Genomic DNA, 18,110 nt, shown 5'->3' with positions numbered 1-18,110 from the left:
ATACCTCCCTTTTCTGCATCCCTGTTTTAAACTTTTTCAGCAACCCCTAATTTCAATTACTTATGATTCAATTTCTTTGATCCTTTTTCTCTTACCCAATCATTTATCACTGCAATTCTGTTTTACGTTACCCATGACATTTTAGCACTCATTAATTTTACAACAGTTCTTAAGATAAACTTTAAATTTCTTCCAATCTTCTTCCACCGTCTCTTTTCCTTGGTCACGGATTCTGCCAGTCATCTCAGCCAGTCCCATATAATCTATCACCTTCGTCTGCCACTCTTCCAGCGTGGGTAGTTCTTGTGTCTTCCAATACTTTGCTAAAAGAACTCTTGCTGCTGTTGTAGCATACATAAAGAACGTCCTATCTTTCCTTGACACCAATTGGCCTACCATGCCCAGGAGAAAGGCCTCTGGTTTCTTATGAAAGGTACACTTGAGGACCTTCTTAATTTCATTATAGATCATTTCCCAGAAGACCTTGATCCTTGGGCACGTCCACCAAAGGTGGTAGAAAGTACCTTCAGTTTCATTACATTTCCAGCATTTATTATTGGGCATATGATAGATTTTTGCAAGCTTGACTGGGGTCATGTACCACCTATAAATCATTTTCATAATATTCTCTCTTAAGGCATTACATGCCGTAAACTTTATACTGGTGGTCCATAACTGTTCCCAGTCAGCAAACATGATATCATGACCAATGTCTTGTGCCCATTTAATCATAGCTGATTTAACTGTCTCATCCTGTGTATTCCATTTCAACAGCAAGTTATACATTCTTGACAAATTCTTAGTATTGGGTTCCAACAATTCTGTTTCTAATTTTGATCTCTCCACCTGAAAGCCAATTTTCCTGTCCTGTTTGAATACTTCATTTATCTGGTAATAATGAAGCCAGTCTCTTACTTTAGACTTCAATTTCTCATAGCTCTGCAATTTCACTTTTCCCTCCTCTAGTTCTATAATTTCCCAGTATTTTGGCCATTTAGATTCCATATTAAGTTTTTTCACTTCCTTAGCTTCCATTGGTGACAGCCACCTAGGGGTTTTGTTTTCCAACAGATCTTTATACCGAATCCAAACACTCCTGATTTAATTCCTGAGTGGGCTCCACATATTTTCCCACTGCCTTTTCAAAGTTTCCCACTGCCTGTTCCAAATTTCTAGCCGAGGTCGCCATCCAATTCACCTTTTCGTGTAATTGTTCCAGTAGGGCATTTGTTTTATAAAAGACACACAACAAGGTTTCTGAGTACATTGTCCTGCAAGGTCAAATGTCTGTTCCCACGATTGTAATCTATAACAGCTGCCGACTCCCTGGAGCTGGTTACAGTTTCACAGTCTCCCTCTACGGGGAAAACTTCTATTTGTTCTTGCAACAGAGTTTCCCCTTTTAAGATACTTTGTCAATATTTATTCCTTTCAAATGCGAAAAGGAACAGTGGAATCACTATGTTTCTCTTCTTTTCACTATCTGTCAAAATCACTTATTTCTGGTCAGTGAACTTCAAACGTCGGTCCTGACACCCCCGCTCCAGTATCAGGACGGAGGAAAGTTACTTTACTTTAAACTCACTTTAAACAGTCTAAAAATGATCCTCCCCCTTCTCCTGCTGTCAAAGGGGGGTTCCACAATTATAAATGATGGAATCCAGTCCTTTAGAGATGATTTTCTTAGCTCTAGTTTATGTTGTCTTTGCTTTATTCTGTTTACAAAAGAACGGAAGGCTGACTTCCTGTTTAGACCTTCCCGTTCCGTACCAAATTAAAATAGGTATTTTAAGATCCAATTCTTTTCTGCTTGCTAGTCCTTATTTGATGTCCAATTGTTCAAAATCTAAGTACTCACGGGTGCTTATTTTAAAGTCCAAATTGTCCCAGGAAAGAGGCAGCGCTCTCCGGCAACGGCTATGCGGCTTCGCTCCACGGAAATAGCCGTTGACTCTCAGCACCGCGCCACTTCCCCCTCTTCACTTCGGAGCCCGTTAGTGGGTTCCTTAGCGAGTTGGGGGGGCGCTAAAGGTGCCCGCCGAGTCCCATGTTCACAGGCTTCATCCGCCTGTGATTTTTGAAAGGGTCCCCGCTTCGCCGTAGCATAGAAGACCCGTTTCCCGCAGAGCTTTCCCCTCCAGTTCAGAGGGAGTCCGCCATTGCCGGTGGCGCCACCCCGGAAGTCCAGAAGGGGTGCTTTTTTGACACATTCAGTAAAAGTAGTAGGGCACACACACACACACACACACACACACAAGCATGCACAAAAACGTATAGACACACTCACAGAAGAAAAGCCCTGCTGGGTCAGGCAAATGACCTATCTAGCCCAGCATCCTGTTCTCACAGTGCCCAGTCACATGCCCATGGGAAACCTGCAAGCAGGATTTAAGCACAGAAGCCCTCTCCTCTTCTGTGGCTCCAGAAACTGGTACAGTGGTAGCTCGGGTTAAGTACTTAATTTGTTCCGGAGGTCCGTTCTTAACCAGAAACTGTTCTTAACCTGAAGCACCACTTTAGCTAATGGGGCATCCTTCTGCCACCACACCGCCAGAGCACGATTTCTGTTCTCATCCTGAAACAAAGATCTTAACCCGAGGTACTATTTCTGGGTTAGCAGAGTCTGTAACCTGAAGCGTATGTAACCTGAAGCGTATGTAACCTGAGGTACCACTGTATTTGGAAGCATTGCCCTCCAAGTGTGAAGGCAGAGCATAGCCATCCTGGCTAGTAGCTATTGATAGCCCTCTCCTCGACGAATTTGTCTAATCTTCTTGTAAAGCCATCCAAGCTGGCCATCCCTGCCTCCTGGGGGAGTGAGTTCCATACTTTAACTGTGTGAAGAAATGCTTTCTTTTCATCTGTCCAGAATCCTCAAACATTCAGCTTCCTTGGATGCCCATGTGTTCTAGTGTCATGAGGGAGGGAGGAAACTGTTCCTCTATCCGCTTTCTCCATGCCAGGCATAATTTTATAAACTTCTATCATGTCACTTTTTACTCTTTTCTCTAAGCCGGTGTTTCCCAAACTTGGCTCTCCAGCTATTTTTTGGACTACAACTCCCATCGCCCCCAGTAGTCAGGAATGATGGGAACTGTAGTCCGAAAACAGCTGGAGAGCCACGTTTGGGAAACACTGTTCTAAACCAAATGCTGCAGCCTTTTCTCATAGGGGAGTCCCTCCATCCCTTTGATAGTTTTGGTGCTCCTTTTCTGAGCCTTCTCCAAGTCAACTCTCTCTCTCTCTCTCTATATATATATATATTCTAACTATAAGAGAGAAAAAAACTTCACACATTGGCATTTGTGTTATCGGTGTCACCCAAATCCTCCAAGTTCAGGAACACTCTGCAGAAAGTTTGCACATTTATATCCATTCCCCATGGTGATGCAAATAAAAATATCCTGCTGGTTCTGGGTCTCGGTGATTTTCACACCTACATAAAAAACAAGGGCTACTGAAACCAAAGATGCCCATCAAGCTGGATTGGATTTCAGGAGTTCTTGGTGAGGAGAGCAGGAGGGTGGGAATCCTAAGGAGTTGTGTTATGTTTGCTGGGGAAAGAACGTGGTTGAGCTGGCTTGACAGGAGGCATTGCAAGATGGCCAGGCGTGTCACATATTTCTCAAGGTCTGAAGATACAAAGATGCCCACAAACTTGGCTCTAAAGGAGGGGAACCTCAGACCTGTGGCCCAAATGCTGCCCTCCAACTCCTCTATTTGAACTGCAGGGCATTTCCCCAGGCTTCATTCCCTCTCAGAGGCAACATCATCCTTGAGTGCTTTTTCATGGTTGGAATGTGCCCTGAATCTGTGACGATGTCTCCTGGTTACCTGCAAGGAAGATGGAGAGATTGGGGGTAGGGGTGGGTGTCTTACTCCACATAGGTAAGAGTCACATCCATTGCCCATAGGCGCCAACTCCTAGGGACTGAGGTCCCTTTGCCCCCCCCCCCATAAAATATTTGAGGAGACTGCTACCCCCAAAGTTGATGGGCATTGCCATTCAAATGGTGTGTGTGTGCATCTCGTGATAGATTATGCAGCGCTTACCTGCCCCTCCCCAATGTTTTATTCAAGTTGGCACCCTGATCTGGCCTCACCCAGCAGCTATATATGGCACCTGGAAGGGCACCCACAAAAGAAGAAAGAGTAGAGATGAATGGGATTCTGAACATCTTGGTTCCATTGGCAATATCATGAGCACACTGCCTCTGAACCTAAAGGCTGGATATCTATTCATCCTTACTAGGTTAAGAGGTCCTGCTGACAATGTCCTGTCCAAACCCTGGAGCCATCAGTGATGAAGCTCCTGGAATACACCATTGACACAATGCCAGAATAATCTATGGAGATGTCAATAACCTTTTGGTGGAATTCTGAAGAGCAGATGCTGGGAATCACAAGTGGGGAGAGTGCTGTTGTGCTCAAGTCCTGCTTGTGGGTTTTCCATCATGGGCAACTGGTTGGACACTGTGAGAGCAGGGTAGTGTGCCTGATCCAGAAGGGCTCTTCTCATGTAGAACAGGAGACATGATAGAGGTGTATATAATTATGCATGGTGTTGAGCAGGTGGACAGAGGATAGTTTTTCCTCCCTCATAACACTAGAACTCAGGGCCATGCAATGAAGCTGAATGTTCAAAGATTCAGGACGAAAGAAAATACTTCTTCATGCAGCACATATTCGATCCCATGGGATGTAGTGATGACCACTAACCTGGAGAACTAGCCTCTTCCTCCAGGAATTTCTGTCAATGGTAGCTAGCCACAATGGCTATGTCCTGCCTCCACTGTCAGAGGCAGTATGTCTCTGAATACGAGTTGCTGGGAATTTCAGGTAGGGAGAGGTTTGTTGGCATGTGGGTTTTTTTGTACAATCCTTGTGAATGGTCTGTGTTTTATGTGTTTTTCTTATATCCACAGATTTACAGAATGGTGCCAGTCCACAGAATGTATGTACCACCCGTGGGTGTGTAACAGCAGGTAAAAATGATATTATTTCCTGAACCATTCTTTTTTTTTTCCTGCTGGGGTCCACTACAGGAAATGTGCTGGCACAGCAGACCAATGAAGTCAGCAGGATTGAACCCTCCACTCATCAGCTATGGGTAGTGCTCCACTATTGTGTTCTCTGCAGGGAATGTACTGAAAAAGCAGGTGTCTCCCAACTCCACCCACCAACCAACTTTGACAGTACCTCCCACTTTTGAGCCACTAGCTGCCAAAATGTCAAATGATTGTTGGCCCCGCTTGGAATCCCTAAGACAGTTGGATGGTGCCTTGTACGCCTCCTTCCGGCAACTCCTGCAGCCAAGCTGGTGCCAAAAGTATTGCTTTGCTTTGCTTTGGACCACACTGACAAGACCAAGAGGGGTGGGGTCTTGTCATCTGGGCAGCCCAAGACCTCCTTACACACTGCCAAGGTTTGTGCCCTGGGGAGGTTACATTGGTACTGCTAATGCAGCCGTCTGATTTTTCCCCCAGAGGTGCACTTTGTATCTCAAAACAGACAGATGCCAACAAGACTGACTCCACCCACTTGTCAAAGTTGTGCCATGGTGGTGGGAGAGATAATGATCTGTCCCCCTGGGCCAAAAATGTTCCCCATAGCCCTGGGTTAGGGGGAGCCCAAAAAAGGCAAATGATCAGGTAACTTAATCAGAATATTCTTCTGAATGAATTTTGGCTCTGTCCTCATTTTGATGTTTATCAGATACAATAGGAGTGGTGGACTTTTTCAGTCTGAGGGCCACATGACCTTCTGGGCAATCTTCAGGGGGCCACAAGCTAATGGTGGGTAGGGCCAGAGGCAAAACTGGGAAGAACCACTAATGTAAAGCAACTAATGTTATGTTTATACAGTAGGCTAGGTTCTAGACACACCCCTCTATATCCCATGTTCTAAAACAAACTGGTTGCCATTTTGTTTCCAGTCCCAGTTCAAGGGGCTTGCATTAGCATGGGGGGAGCTATTTAATTACAAGCATTATTGGGGGGTTTTTTGCAAACAGTTACCAAGCGTGTAGTGTTGTCTGCCAGAACAATCCCAGCTCTAGGTGAATTCTTTCTTCTTCTTTCTTTTTTGCCAATTAATTTTTATTGCTTTTCATTTTTTTAATGAATTAACATCAAATTAATTCCAATTTAATACAAATTTAAAAGTTGACTTCCCATCCCGCTCCCTTGATGTTTCACTTCCCACCCTTAATTGCTGCTCAATATTACATACATTTACAAATTTCATTTCAAAATATTTTGGCCTTTTAGGCTTAATTTTTTTCTATTTTCTTATTTACTTCCCATCAGCTGCTCTTCTTCGATCCCTGCCAGACTTTTACTAAGCTATAACATATTCGCAAATGTCAAGAAGAATTGCTCCTCACTTTGTCAGCTCACATGCATCCTTCATTTTAAAATCAACAAACCACAAACACAAAAAAGCTCTAGGGGAAATTCAAGCTCTAGGGCAGTGATGGCCAAACTTGGCCCTCCAGCTGTTCGGGGACTACAATTCCCATCACCCCTGACCACTGGTCCTGTTAGCTAGGAATGATGGGAGTTGTAGTCCCAAAACAGCTGGAGGGCCAAGTTTGGCCACCACTGCTCTAGGGGGATGTGCCGTCTCTAGGTACAAACTGGCACACAACAGCTGGGAATGGGCTCAATTATTGGACACCATGAAGGTACTTGCAAGCATTCTGCTTCCCCAATAATGGACACTTTTATGTTTTCATGACGTGCAGCTGCCAGAATAATTCAGAACATGGACCCCACAGCAGAACCTTGCCAGAATTTTTACCAGTATGCCTGTGGAGGCTGGCTCAGTCGTCATGTCATCCCAGAGACCAGTTCCAGATACAACATCTTTGACACACTGAGGGATGAACTGGAGATTATTCTCAAAGGTGAGGGTCTCTTTTCTGTACTTTCCCATTACCTGCCTACTTCCCCACTCAGTGCTAGATCTGTGCATAAGCCAAGTATGCTGCAGTTCATGGACTCAGATTATGATGTTCTAAATATCTCCCCCCCCCAAAAAAAGAGAAAATACCGGTTAGATTGTTAGCCACCTCCATCCAAGGTCTGGATATGCCAAGGGAAAGTCCCCTTTCTCATGGTTAATTCAACAATACTGTCAAAGAGGTGATGTCCTCTGCAAGTTGTGCAAAGATGCAAAACTTTGGAGAGCGTTGCAACAGAAAATGCTCCAGCAGATGGCGGTAGAGAACTTGAGTGCCTTGCTCGCTATTAAGTTGTATTTCAACCAACAGGTGGCTGTAAACAGCTTCCAGTATAGCTTGTTTTGGTCCCTGCAACTTCAGCCCATAGAAAGCACAAGCAAGAACCCAGCAACTGGTGATTTCGGCCAGGAAGAATAGGCCCAATTGTCAGTGATTTCAGCCAACAGATTAGCAAATCCCTGTTTCCAGCATTAAGAGCATAAGAAGAACTTGCTGGATCAGACCAAACGTCCTTCTAATCCAGTGGTTCCCAACCTTTTTTTGGCCATGCCCCACCTAAGCATCTCTAAAATCCTGATTCCCCACCCCCCGCCCCCGTGACATATAATTATTATTATTATTCAAAAAGTGAACTCCTATTCACATGGAGGAAGCCTAAAAAGTCATACATTGTTAATAACTCATTCTCAAATTGCCCCCCTTAAAAATCAAATTGCCCCACACTGGGAACCATGGTTCTAATCCAACATTCTCTTCTCACAGTAGCCCAACCAGCAATTGCTATTCAGAGACAGTGGAGGCCGAAACCACAAGTGCTTTATCAGCTATTGAAGCCATGACCTCACCTGCACCCAAACAGAGAGAACAGATTGCAGGTCATTATGCTATCATGATTCTTTTCTTCCTCCAGGTGTGCTAGAGACACCAGAGCAGGAAGATCGGGAAGCCTTTCAGAAGGCGAAAATGCTTTATAGATCCTGTATGAATGAAAGTGAGTCTCCTCCTCCTCTTTATTCACCCATTTGCCCTATTTATCAAGCTGTTTTCCCTAGCGGCCACTTTTAGTGAATGGAGTAGGGTGGCGCTGTGGTCTAAACCACAGCGCCTAGGGCTTGCAGATCAGAAGGCCAGCAGTTCAAATCCCCGCGGCGGGGTGCGCTCCCGTTGCTCAGTCCCTGCTCCTGCCAACCTAGCAGTTCGAAAGCACATCAAAGTGCAAGTAGATAAATAGGTACCACTCTGGCAGGAAGGTAAACGGTGTTTCCGTGCGCTGCTCTGGTTCACCAGAAGTGGCTTAGTCATGCTGGCCACATGACCCGGAAGCAGTATGCTGGCTCCCTCAGCCAATAAAGCAAGATGAGCGCCGCAACCCCGGAGTCGGCCACAACTGGACCTAATGGTCAGGGCTCCCTTTACCTTTACCTATATATGGTTTACAATGTAGCTAAAGAAATAATGCATTGCATATTTTATTGGTTAGGGGAAGGGAAGCTCAGTGACAAAGCATCTGCTTTGCATGCAGAAGGACCCAGGTTTGGACCCAATAGTCAGACAATGTATGGTAGCTTCCTATAGTCATTTCTTCTTTCAGATACCTGTTTTAGATGCACTTATTTCTATTGTCTCCAATGTTGTTTGGTGACATGCTACATGTTGCAAGTGTTGGGATGCAGCTTGCACTGGAGGCTGGTGTGCCTGCATGGGAAAGAGGAGAGAGAGAAACCTCCAGGCATATTCAGCCAGGTTTGGGAGGGAGCTGTCTGAGGTCCTGGACAGCCACTGCAAACCTAAGGAGATAATACTGAGCTCTGAGTCAGTATGACGTAGCTTCCTTTATCTTCAGGGATCCGCGATAGCTCTGTGGCTGGAGCTCTGCATATAGACACTCCCAGGTTCAAACCACAGCATTTCCAGCTGCACCTGTGAGTCTCCCTTGTCCAAAACCCTGTAGTACCTCTGCCAATCAGTGTAGGCAACACCGAGCATGATCTTCCAGTTCCTTGGTACAGTGGATGCTTGGGTTGCAAACGTGGTCCGTGCAGGAGGCATATTCACAAGCCACAGTGTTCGCAACCCGCAGCACTGCGTCTGTGCAGGTTGTGATTCGGCGCTTCTGTCCTCGCACAAAGCACAATTTAGCACTTCCAAGCATGTGTGACTGCCGAAACCCGTTTCGGTACTTTGAGGTTTCGGCGCGTCCGGAACCCCAAAAAAATGCAACCTCAAGCGTCTGTAACCCGATGTATGACTGTGCTAGGATCCCTATTCTCATTCATTTTTTTTTTCTTTCCTGCTGCTTTCCTTTCCTTTCCCATTCATAGGCATCATAGAGCAACGCGACTCATTGCCTCTGCTCGAGGTCTTGCACACGGTTGGAGGCTGGCCAGTGGCTTCTGCAGACTGGAATATTACAAATGGTAACAAGGAGGCCAGGGGAACTTTGAGGATGTTGTTGTTGTTGTTGTTGTTGTTGTTGGCAACCAAGCAGTGTATACATTTTATTAAATAAATAATAGTAAATAAAGGAGGGTGCCCATCTTTGAACAGGGATGAGGCAAATCTAAAAAAAAAGAAAAACACTGGCAACTGGGAAACACTGGCCTGTGAGCGCTCCAGTAGGAGAACAGCCTTTACCAAAGGTGTCATGGGCTTTGAAGACACTAGAACTCAGGACGCAAGGGAGAAATATGCTAAGAGGAAGGCACACTTGGCAAACCCTCACCATGATCAGCTCCCACCTGGAAAACTATGTCCCCACTGTGGAAGGACGTGTGGGTCCAGAATTGGCCTCCACAGTCACTTACAGACTCATTGTTAAAACCGTGTTTATGGAAGACAATCTTACTCGGCTACTAGTGATCGCCAAAGAAGAAGAAGCTATAACACTTCGAATCCCAAACTCTGGCACTTGGGTGAGGACTGAGGGTGATGCCCTAATGGGGTGAAGCCCTGCCCTTCCAACTCTTATCATTCTATGTGGGTTATATGGTTGGCCAGTTGGGGACAGCAGATTCAACCTGCAGGGGCAGCATGCCCCATATCTCCGCTTGAGATGAAATGGGGAAGTGCTGCCCCACACTGCTGTGCCACCCACCGCAACACCACCTGCACCACTGCCACGTCACCCACCTCCATTGGCACCACACCACCTCTGCTGCTGGAAGGGAAGCAGCACCGCCAGCAGTATACAGCGAGATCTTGCCAAGATCTCACGAGATCTTCCATGCTCCCTGAGATCTCATGAGTTTTCCACAAGATCTCACCGGGCATTGACGCCAATGCCAGCTGGCTTTCAGTGGCACAGCGGTGGACCCTAATTCCCAATGTATCTGTTGACTGGTGTAGGTCTATGGAACCTATGCAGCTGAAGCTACCGTCCAACATTGGGCCTAGGGCGTTGAAGCTTCCATGCCATGTTAGTAGGGCCGGCCCACCCATGAGGCAGAGTGAAGCAGCCACCTCAGGTGGCGGAAGCCCCCAAGGCAGCACCCCACCCACCCTGCTGCCTCCAACCCTGGCATTGGCTTGGATTAACACATGAGAAGAATTCAGGGGCCCTAATCAACATATCCATCTTCCTCAGTGAGTGGAAGAACTCAAAGTATTATACAAATGAACACTGCAAACATATGTTACTCATTTATTTGCTGCCTAATCCTGTGACCTTGGAATGGCTGTAGGAATTTATGCTGGTAGCAACTTATACATTTGATTTCAATTGGGTTTAGTCATAAGTTATGGCTTAGAGATAATTGTGATACATAAGTAGTTGAAATAGGAACATTATTATTATTATTATTATTATTATTATTATTAATTATTAAACTCATTTTCTTTTCTTTAATCCTTTTGTCACAGAGCCAAACTGGAAAATAGAAGACAAGCTTGCCTTATTGAATTTCCAATATAACGCACGGGTCCTCATTGATATGTTTGTGTGGCATGACGACCGGGATTCCAGCAGAAATATAATTTATGTAAGAAAGCATCAAATCAGGGAATTGTGGTACTTTAGGTTGGTGGGCTGCTCTTCTTTGCCCATTACATGCATTTGTACATTTCACTCCCCCATACCCAATATTTTATGGATATTGTCTTCTGCTAGTCCTCTTCCATCTGTTTAAGATTTCATCATCATCATCTTCACCACTTTTAATTTGTATACCGTCTTTCTATCTTACAATACCCAAGGTGGTTTACAAGCTGAAGAAACAAAGAATGTACACCTTATAACAATCTAATGCAATACAAAAATGTGATAATAAAACATAACTTTAAAATAAGCAACCTACATCAAATAAAGTTACATTCAACAATCATTAGAATAGTACAGGATAATATTAAATATCAGCATATAAAATTAAACAGAAATCTACTCATAACAACTAATTATAACAATTTCTAAACTATTTCAGTTTCATTGAAACACATATATATAGCATGTGGCACAGTCCTTCTAGGCAGGTGGAAATTGCATGTAGTCCTTGAAATAAACAGCATTTCCAAATAAAGAACTAGAACAGTAAGAAGGAAACTGGTATGCTGTGCTTCATGTGCTGTTTCCCCAAACAGAAAGGACTGGGTTGTAACCCATGCTCCTTATACTCCCAAGTATACCCATTGAAATTAATGGACCTGGCTAACTTAGATATAACCCACTGTATTGCAAGCTGTTTCTGCTCAGTAGTGAAGGACGAGTCAACCATCAGCTCTAGCAAAAGACAGGTGATCTTTTTGTGCAAGTGGAAGACAGATCATGGTGCCTTCCTGATGTTGTTGAACTATAGCTCCCATCATCTCAGACAATTGACCATGCTGTCTGGAGCTGATGGGAGTTGTAGTCCAACAGTATCTGGAGGGTGCCTATCCTTGCTATATGTGGTGTGCCACTTGAGATCCTAAGGATGCTGTGGATTAAACCTTCACTTGGTTCCCTAAAGCTATTGTATGCTGAGTCACACGATTGGTCCATTAGCTCGGTATTGTATCTTCCAATTGGTAACAGCTCCTGTGCATTTTAATAAGAAACGTCCCAGAGTTGGACATTCTTTGAATTAGAAATGTCAGCAATTGAATCTGGGGCCTTCCATATGCAAATCATTTGGTCATCTTCTAAGCAATGGGTTTTTGATACTGAGATCTTCTGTTGAATCCTTTCCTACACAATAAGAGAGATTCTTTTCCTCCAGATTGACCAGCCTGGGTTGGGAATGCCCTCAAGAGATTACTACTTTAGTGATGGCAACTACCAAAGAGTAAGTATTTTAACAGTTTCCAAACTTCACTTTCACCTTTTGAACATCACAATATTGAAAGATTCCAGGGATCCCACACATCCTGTCAACAATCTACTAAAATAGCTTCTGTTCTATTCTCTGCTCCATTCATGGTTTATGTGCTGGTCTGAGGGAGATCTCCTAAAACATTGATGGGGATTATGACAATCTCTACACACCCCAGAACTTTTACTACTCTTGGCAAATGCTTTCAACTCTTATTTCAATCTGAGACAGAGAAGAGTTTGGGTGCTCATAGGAGATCATCTCCTCTTCTTAGTTACAAGACCCCAAAGTTCATTTTCTGGCCTGAGCCTACTAAGCTTTTCTTGCATCTCTGCTGATTAAAATATCAACAGCCAAGCTCAACCCTAAGGTGGTCCTTCAGAGACACCAGTCCCAGATAATTTAGAATACTTTTTTTGGGGGGGGGGCTATGTTCTTTCAGATGTTGTTGGCCATCAACTCCCATCAGCTGCAGCCAGCACTGTTGATGGTCAGGCACGGTGGGAGTTGTAGTCCAACATCAACTGAAGGACCACAGGCTCCCCATCTCTGGTTTAGATATTTATACTTCAGATGTAAGACTATCAAACAAATTGGAAGCCACTGAACTATCCAGTGGTAATCTCTACCTTCAGTGTTTCTGACTGTTAACAACTTTGCCTGGTGAATTTATTGCCTCTGGACTGTGCTTAAATGCAAATTTCTAACATCTTCTCTTTGTCTTCCTCTGTTTAGGTGAGGGAAGCTTACTTCCAGTACATGGTCCTCATTGCCAAGATGATTAGAGAAGATATGAATATGTCCAAAGATGACAACTTTGTCCAGGAAGAAATGAGAAAGGTTATGGAATTTGAAACAGATGTAGCAAACGTGAGTACAGCATTTTTTTTTATTTTTTTTTGAAAGCTGAAGAGTAAATTCAAAAGGGAATGAGGACAGCAGTATATATAGGGCTATAGCCAATGTTAGTATACTCAAATGTAGACCCATTGGGTTGTATCAAACGTAGCACTAATTTAAACTCACATAGTGGTGTACTTGTTCTAGTGGTGAAATGCTTTGTGCCAGTGGAACATTGTGGTGCATGAGAATACATAAGCACATTGCTGGTGACTTTGTTGTGCAATGGCCAGAGCAATGAGTTTTTGTCAGCATAACTGTTCCATTGGATTCCTCCACTACACAATGTGATAACTCGCAAAGAGCCCTTGAGCCAATGGACAGAGAACTTTCTGGGTGTCCCATCCAAGGAGTAACTTCCGAATTGTCCTTGAAATTTCTGTTTTGGCACAACATGAGGGCAACTCTGATCTTTGCTTTCTAGGCTACAGTGCCCATAGAGGAAAGGCATGATGTGACTTTGCTATACAACAAAATGACTGTTGCTGAACTCCAGGAAAAGTTTGAACTAAACGTAAGTGTTTGAAGACCTGCTCCCTAATGTGTTCTTGGAATGACAATCTCAGATTCCAAAACATAAAATGTTGTTTAGTAATAGCAGTTGGGTTGGGTGAATCTGACAATGTTGGTTTCTGTCCGTTTTGGGGTTTCACACTCTTAAGTTCAGTTCTCCACATTTCTACACCAGTTTGCAATTTTTGTGTGTCTGGAGATCTGCTCTGCAAAATTCAGAGATGTGCGAATTTCAAAGGGTGATTGTGCTTCTGTTTGCAATTTGTTTAGGAAAGTACTAATTAGGTCTGTTCATCTTTACATGTGAAATGAATCAAAACCTCCCCCGCCCCTAGTTAGCTGTAGAGGAGGCCATGACTATGTTCGGAAGGAAGTCTCAGAACCTAGTCCTGCTCTGTCCAATCGAGGCACAGACAAAATGAAGCGTACCAGTAGTAGCTGGTGAGGCAAATGGAGTTGTATTGCTCTCCTGGCTTTCTAATGCCACATATCATTACCACTTCCTGAGAAGAGGAGGAGGGGCAAGGCAGTGGGGATCATGCTGTGGCTGCAATGGTGGAGCTAATCTGATCCTCCCAGGTGTGTCTGTACCTTGCTGAGCTCCCTGCTGCCTTGCTCCCCTCCCCCCGGTAAGCAACAGTGATGTGCAGCATTAGGAAGGCAGGAGAGCAACACAGCCCCACTTGCCCCACTAACTACTACTGGTAAGCTTCATTTGGCCTGTGCCTCGATTGGACCCAGAGGGCAGGACTAGCACCGATGGGTGGACATTATAGGGAAGCAGATTTCAGCTATACATTAAGTGACTTCAGAATGGCTAGAGCTGATCAGCGATGGAACAGACTGCCTCAGGAAATGGCATGGAGATGCTCAGGCAGGGGCTGAGTGGCCACCTGTCAAGGATGCTTCAATTGCATCCTACATCACAGGTTGTGCATGGAGCGTGGATGATTCAGGGTAGATGTGAGCTGTGCCCCAACAGCATCTGGGCAAGATTGAAGAGCACTGGACCAGGGTTCCTTAGAGCACTCTGAATCCTTTTCTGCATGATGATAAATACCTTTGAATGGGACGTGCATGAGGAATGCGTTATCTAGGGATGCTTAAGGAATCCAGTCTTTGTGATTTGATATAAACCAAACTGGATTTCCTGAACTAGTGTGTCCACCAGCTTTTGCACTTCCTAATCAATTCCCCCACACTTTTTTTTTATACTGTGCATATATCGGGAATTAAATTCATTGAGCAAATCCCTTTGCTATGTCAATTTCGAGGAAAAACAATTTCAACAGGACCACGGAGGGATGAAAATGGAATTTCCCAATATCTTTTTAAAGCACTTGTTTTCATTTTTCCCCTTCCCCCACTCTCTCTCATCTAGGGGTTCAATTGGACACTCTTCATCCAAAATGTAATGTCTTCGGTTAACATTGAGATCAGTCCCAATGAGGAGGTGGTCGTGCACGGAATGCCATATCTTCGGGAACTAAAAGCTGTCATCGCCAGTTATTCAGCCAGGTAGGGATGCCAGATTTCTTGGACTGAGGTGGGAGAAGGGAGGGAGAAGAAGGGAGCATATATAAAAACATAAAGAGAGAGAAAATGAAACAGTAAAAGAGAAGCAAAAAGTAAAACAGAGAAACAAACAAGGAGAAGAGGAGTTGGGGAGAAATACAATTCAGTCCACATTTAGAGGCGAATTTACTTAATCTGCATTTCCCCAAGCAACACACAGATCAAAACACAGACATCTTTCAAAAATTCACACTTTTCTGAATTTTTCTTTCCAGTTTTCCAGCCAGGTAATATGAACAAAAATGCATATGCTAGAGTAGAGTGTGCCTATAAATGCACGTATTAGTGAAACTAACGTACAAAAGTGCATTATTTTAGAGAAATCGTCTTGCAAAAAAAACCAACACGGTTATTATTGGTGAAACAAACAAGCAAAAATGCATTGTATTTATTAAGTTACATGGCTTTGTAAAAAATGTGTATATTAGGCAAAACATTATCATCATCATCATCATCATTATTTATCTGCAAACTGATGTTGAAATGTGAAGACGTGAACTTAAAGCTGAAAAAAGAGAAACTGAGTTAAACTAAAACCGACAGAGCATGACTGAGTAAAAGAGAAACACAGAAAGAGGGAGAGAAAATGAATAGAAAGAGACACTGTGAGTGAGTGAGTGAGTATGAGAGAGAGAGAGAGCGACTCATCTGCACTATACATTTAAAGCAGTATCATGGTGCTTCACAGTCATGGCTTCCCCCAAATAATTCTGGGAGCTATAGTTCAAGTGCGATGAGAGTTGTTGGGAGATCGGTATTCTTTGAGGGAAGCCATGACTGCTTAAATTGGCATCATAGTGCTTTCAGTGTATGGGTTGAAAGTGATCTCAGTGTCACTCTTTAAATGATGACATTGGACTTATTATGGCTGCAGCGCTATGTGCACAGCTCCATTAAACATTGTTGTTGTTGTTGTTGTTTAGTTGTTTAGTCGTGTCCGACTGTTCATGACCCCATGGACCAGAGCACGCCAGGCACTCTTGTCTTCCACTGCCTCCCGCAGTTTGGTCAAACTCATGCTGGTAGCTTCGAGAACACTGACCAACCATCTCATCCTCTGTCGTCCCCTTCTCCTTGTGCCCTCCATCTTTCCCAACATCAGGGTCTTTTCCAGGGAGTCTTCTCTTCTCATGAGGTGGCCAAAGTATTGGAGTCTCAGCTTCAGGATCTGTCCTTCCAGTGAGCACTCAGGGCTGAGTACTCATTAAACATAGCATTAAACATAGCAGGACTTAATGGCTGAGTAAATAGGCTGAGGACTGCATTGCAAGTTCTAGCAGAGCTTATGTATTCCATATGCTTCAGAGTGTCTTTTACTGAATGATGCAGTAATGGGGGCAGTGGGGAGGAAAGAGACAATCTAACCCCTTCCTTCCTAGATGTTTATCAGTTCAAAATCACCCTGAGGGGTTTTAAATTTCAAGAGGGTTTTAGTAATTGTAGCGAGCAACCCGTTTAACAATTCCTCACTTCTGCTCTTCCTGTGCCCCCCCCCATGTATGCATACACCCCCAGCACAATCCAGAACTATCTGGTGTGGCGCCTGGTACTCGACAGAGTCAGCGGTTTGAGCCGGCGTTTCAAGGAGGCCAGGGCAAACTACCGAAAGGTAACACTCTCCCACTTTTTACTCACAGGTTTTACTGATATTATTTTGGGTGGAGCCATTTACTAGTGTTATGTGTACTTTTCACTTTCTTCGGGAGGGGGGAATTTCTAGATGTATGTTGCAATTGGATTATCAAGATGGCCGCCAACCTCTGAGGCAAGGTGAGGCAGCTGCTCTCACCGTTTTATTGTTTCATTGCCCTATTTTATTGTTTTCTTGTTTACTTCCTTGTTATTTCACTGGTAAGACTCTGATGGGATTTCTGCTGAGATACTAAAAAAAATATACAGATTGGTGAGCATCACCACTTGCTAACCTTTTCACTCTTATAGACCAAAATGGAATTTTAACAAAATCATGGTTAACCTTTGTAATTATCCCAATTTATATATATATAAAAGGCTATCCTGAGCAGCCATGTAACTATTGCCTTATTAGTCTCCTGTTCACTATAAGCAGTGGTTTTTTTCTAAAAAAAATGTTTAGGGGTACAGTGGTACCTCGGGTTACATACGCTTCAGGTTACATACTCTTCAGGTTACAGACTCCGCTAACCCAGAAATAGTACCTGAACTCATCCTGAAGCTGAGAACAGAAATCGTGCTCCGGCAGCGCGGCAGCAGCGGGAGGCCCCATTAGCTAAAGTGGTGCTTCAGGTTAAGAACAGTTTCAGGTTAAGAATGGACCTCCAGAACGAATTAAGTACTTAACCCGAGGTATCACTGTATTCTCATTTTGACTCAAGAAAATCACCATTTTTATAGCTCAAATCAGGAAAAATAAATACAGGAAATGGACAAAAGTACAAAGATTCACAAAATGTTTAGGGGTATGTGTACCCCCGCGTCTCCCCCCACCCCCAAAAAGCACTGACTATAAGTAAACTCTAAACATTTAGAGCACTATCTATTGGATTGGATTAAAATGAATAGAATTACTGGCCCTGAACAGATCACATTTACAAAACAGAAATCAAATGCCAGAGATTGAACTGGGAACCATCTGCTTGTAAGGCACATGTTCTGCTACTGAGCTACAGCCTCTTAGTTCTGTATCTTGATGTCTTACATATTTCCTTTTGTGGCTTGTATTTATTTCACTTGTGTACATTTATTTACCTAATAGCATTGTTTTGAGATATGCCGAGAGCATAGCGCTTCACAGTACTCAGCAATCAGCTGATAGTCAGGTATTATGCAGCCCCAATCCAAGCACTCCACAAGCTCCAAGGATATGCTGATGAAGGCTGCATCTTTGCCAGGCTGGT

General features: G+C 43.9%; 1 protein-coding gene across 4 annotated transcripts in view; it reads left to right on the top strand.

Annotated features, from left to right (window-relative positions):
- Positions 1 to 18,110, top strand: part of MMEL1 (membrane metalloendopeptidase like 1) — a 43,321-nt gene that overhangs the window by 10,931 nt on the left and 14,280 nt on the right. For all 4 annotated transcript variants that reach the window (XM_083628645.1, XM_083628646.1, XM_083628644.1 and 1 more), the window contains exons 3-12: positions 4,926 to 4,985; positions 6,746 to 6,907; positions 7,875 to 7,955; positions 9,286 to 9,381; positions 10,823 to 10,941; positions 12,154 to 12,219; positions 12,982 to 13,116; positions 13,571 to 13,660; positions 15,041 to 15,177; positions 16,750 to 16,843. In XM_083628645.1, the coding sequence (XP_083484771.1) occupies positions 4,926 to 4,985; positions 6,746 to 6,907; positions 7,875 to 7,955; positions 9,286 to 9,381; positions 10,823 to 10,941; positions 12,154 to 12,219; positions 12,982 to 13,116; positions 13,571 to 13,660; positions 15,041 to 15,177; positions 16,750 to 16,843 (1,040 nt within the window). The remainder of the gene's footprint in view (positions 1 to 4,925; positions 4,986 to 6,745; positions 6,908 to 7,874; positions 7,956 to 9,285; positions 9,382 to 10,822; positions 10,942 to 12,153; positions 12,220 to 12,981; positions 13,117 to 13,570; positions 13,661 to 15,040; positions 15,178 to 16,749; positions 16,844 to 18,110) is intronic.

Source organism: Podarcis filfolensis (assembly GCF_964270895.1).
Source record: "Podarcis filfolensis genome assembly, chromosome: 8".
NCBI classification, from domain to species: Eukaryota; Metazoa; Chordata; class Lepidosauria; order Squamata; family Lacertidae; genus Podarcis; species Podarcis filfolensis.
The sequence above is the reverse complement of the archived record's forward strand: the minus strand, read 5'-3'. Positions and strand labels throughout refer to the sequence as shown.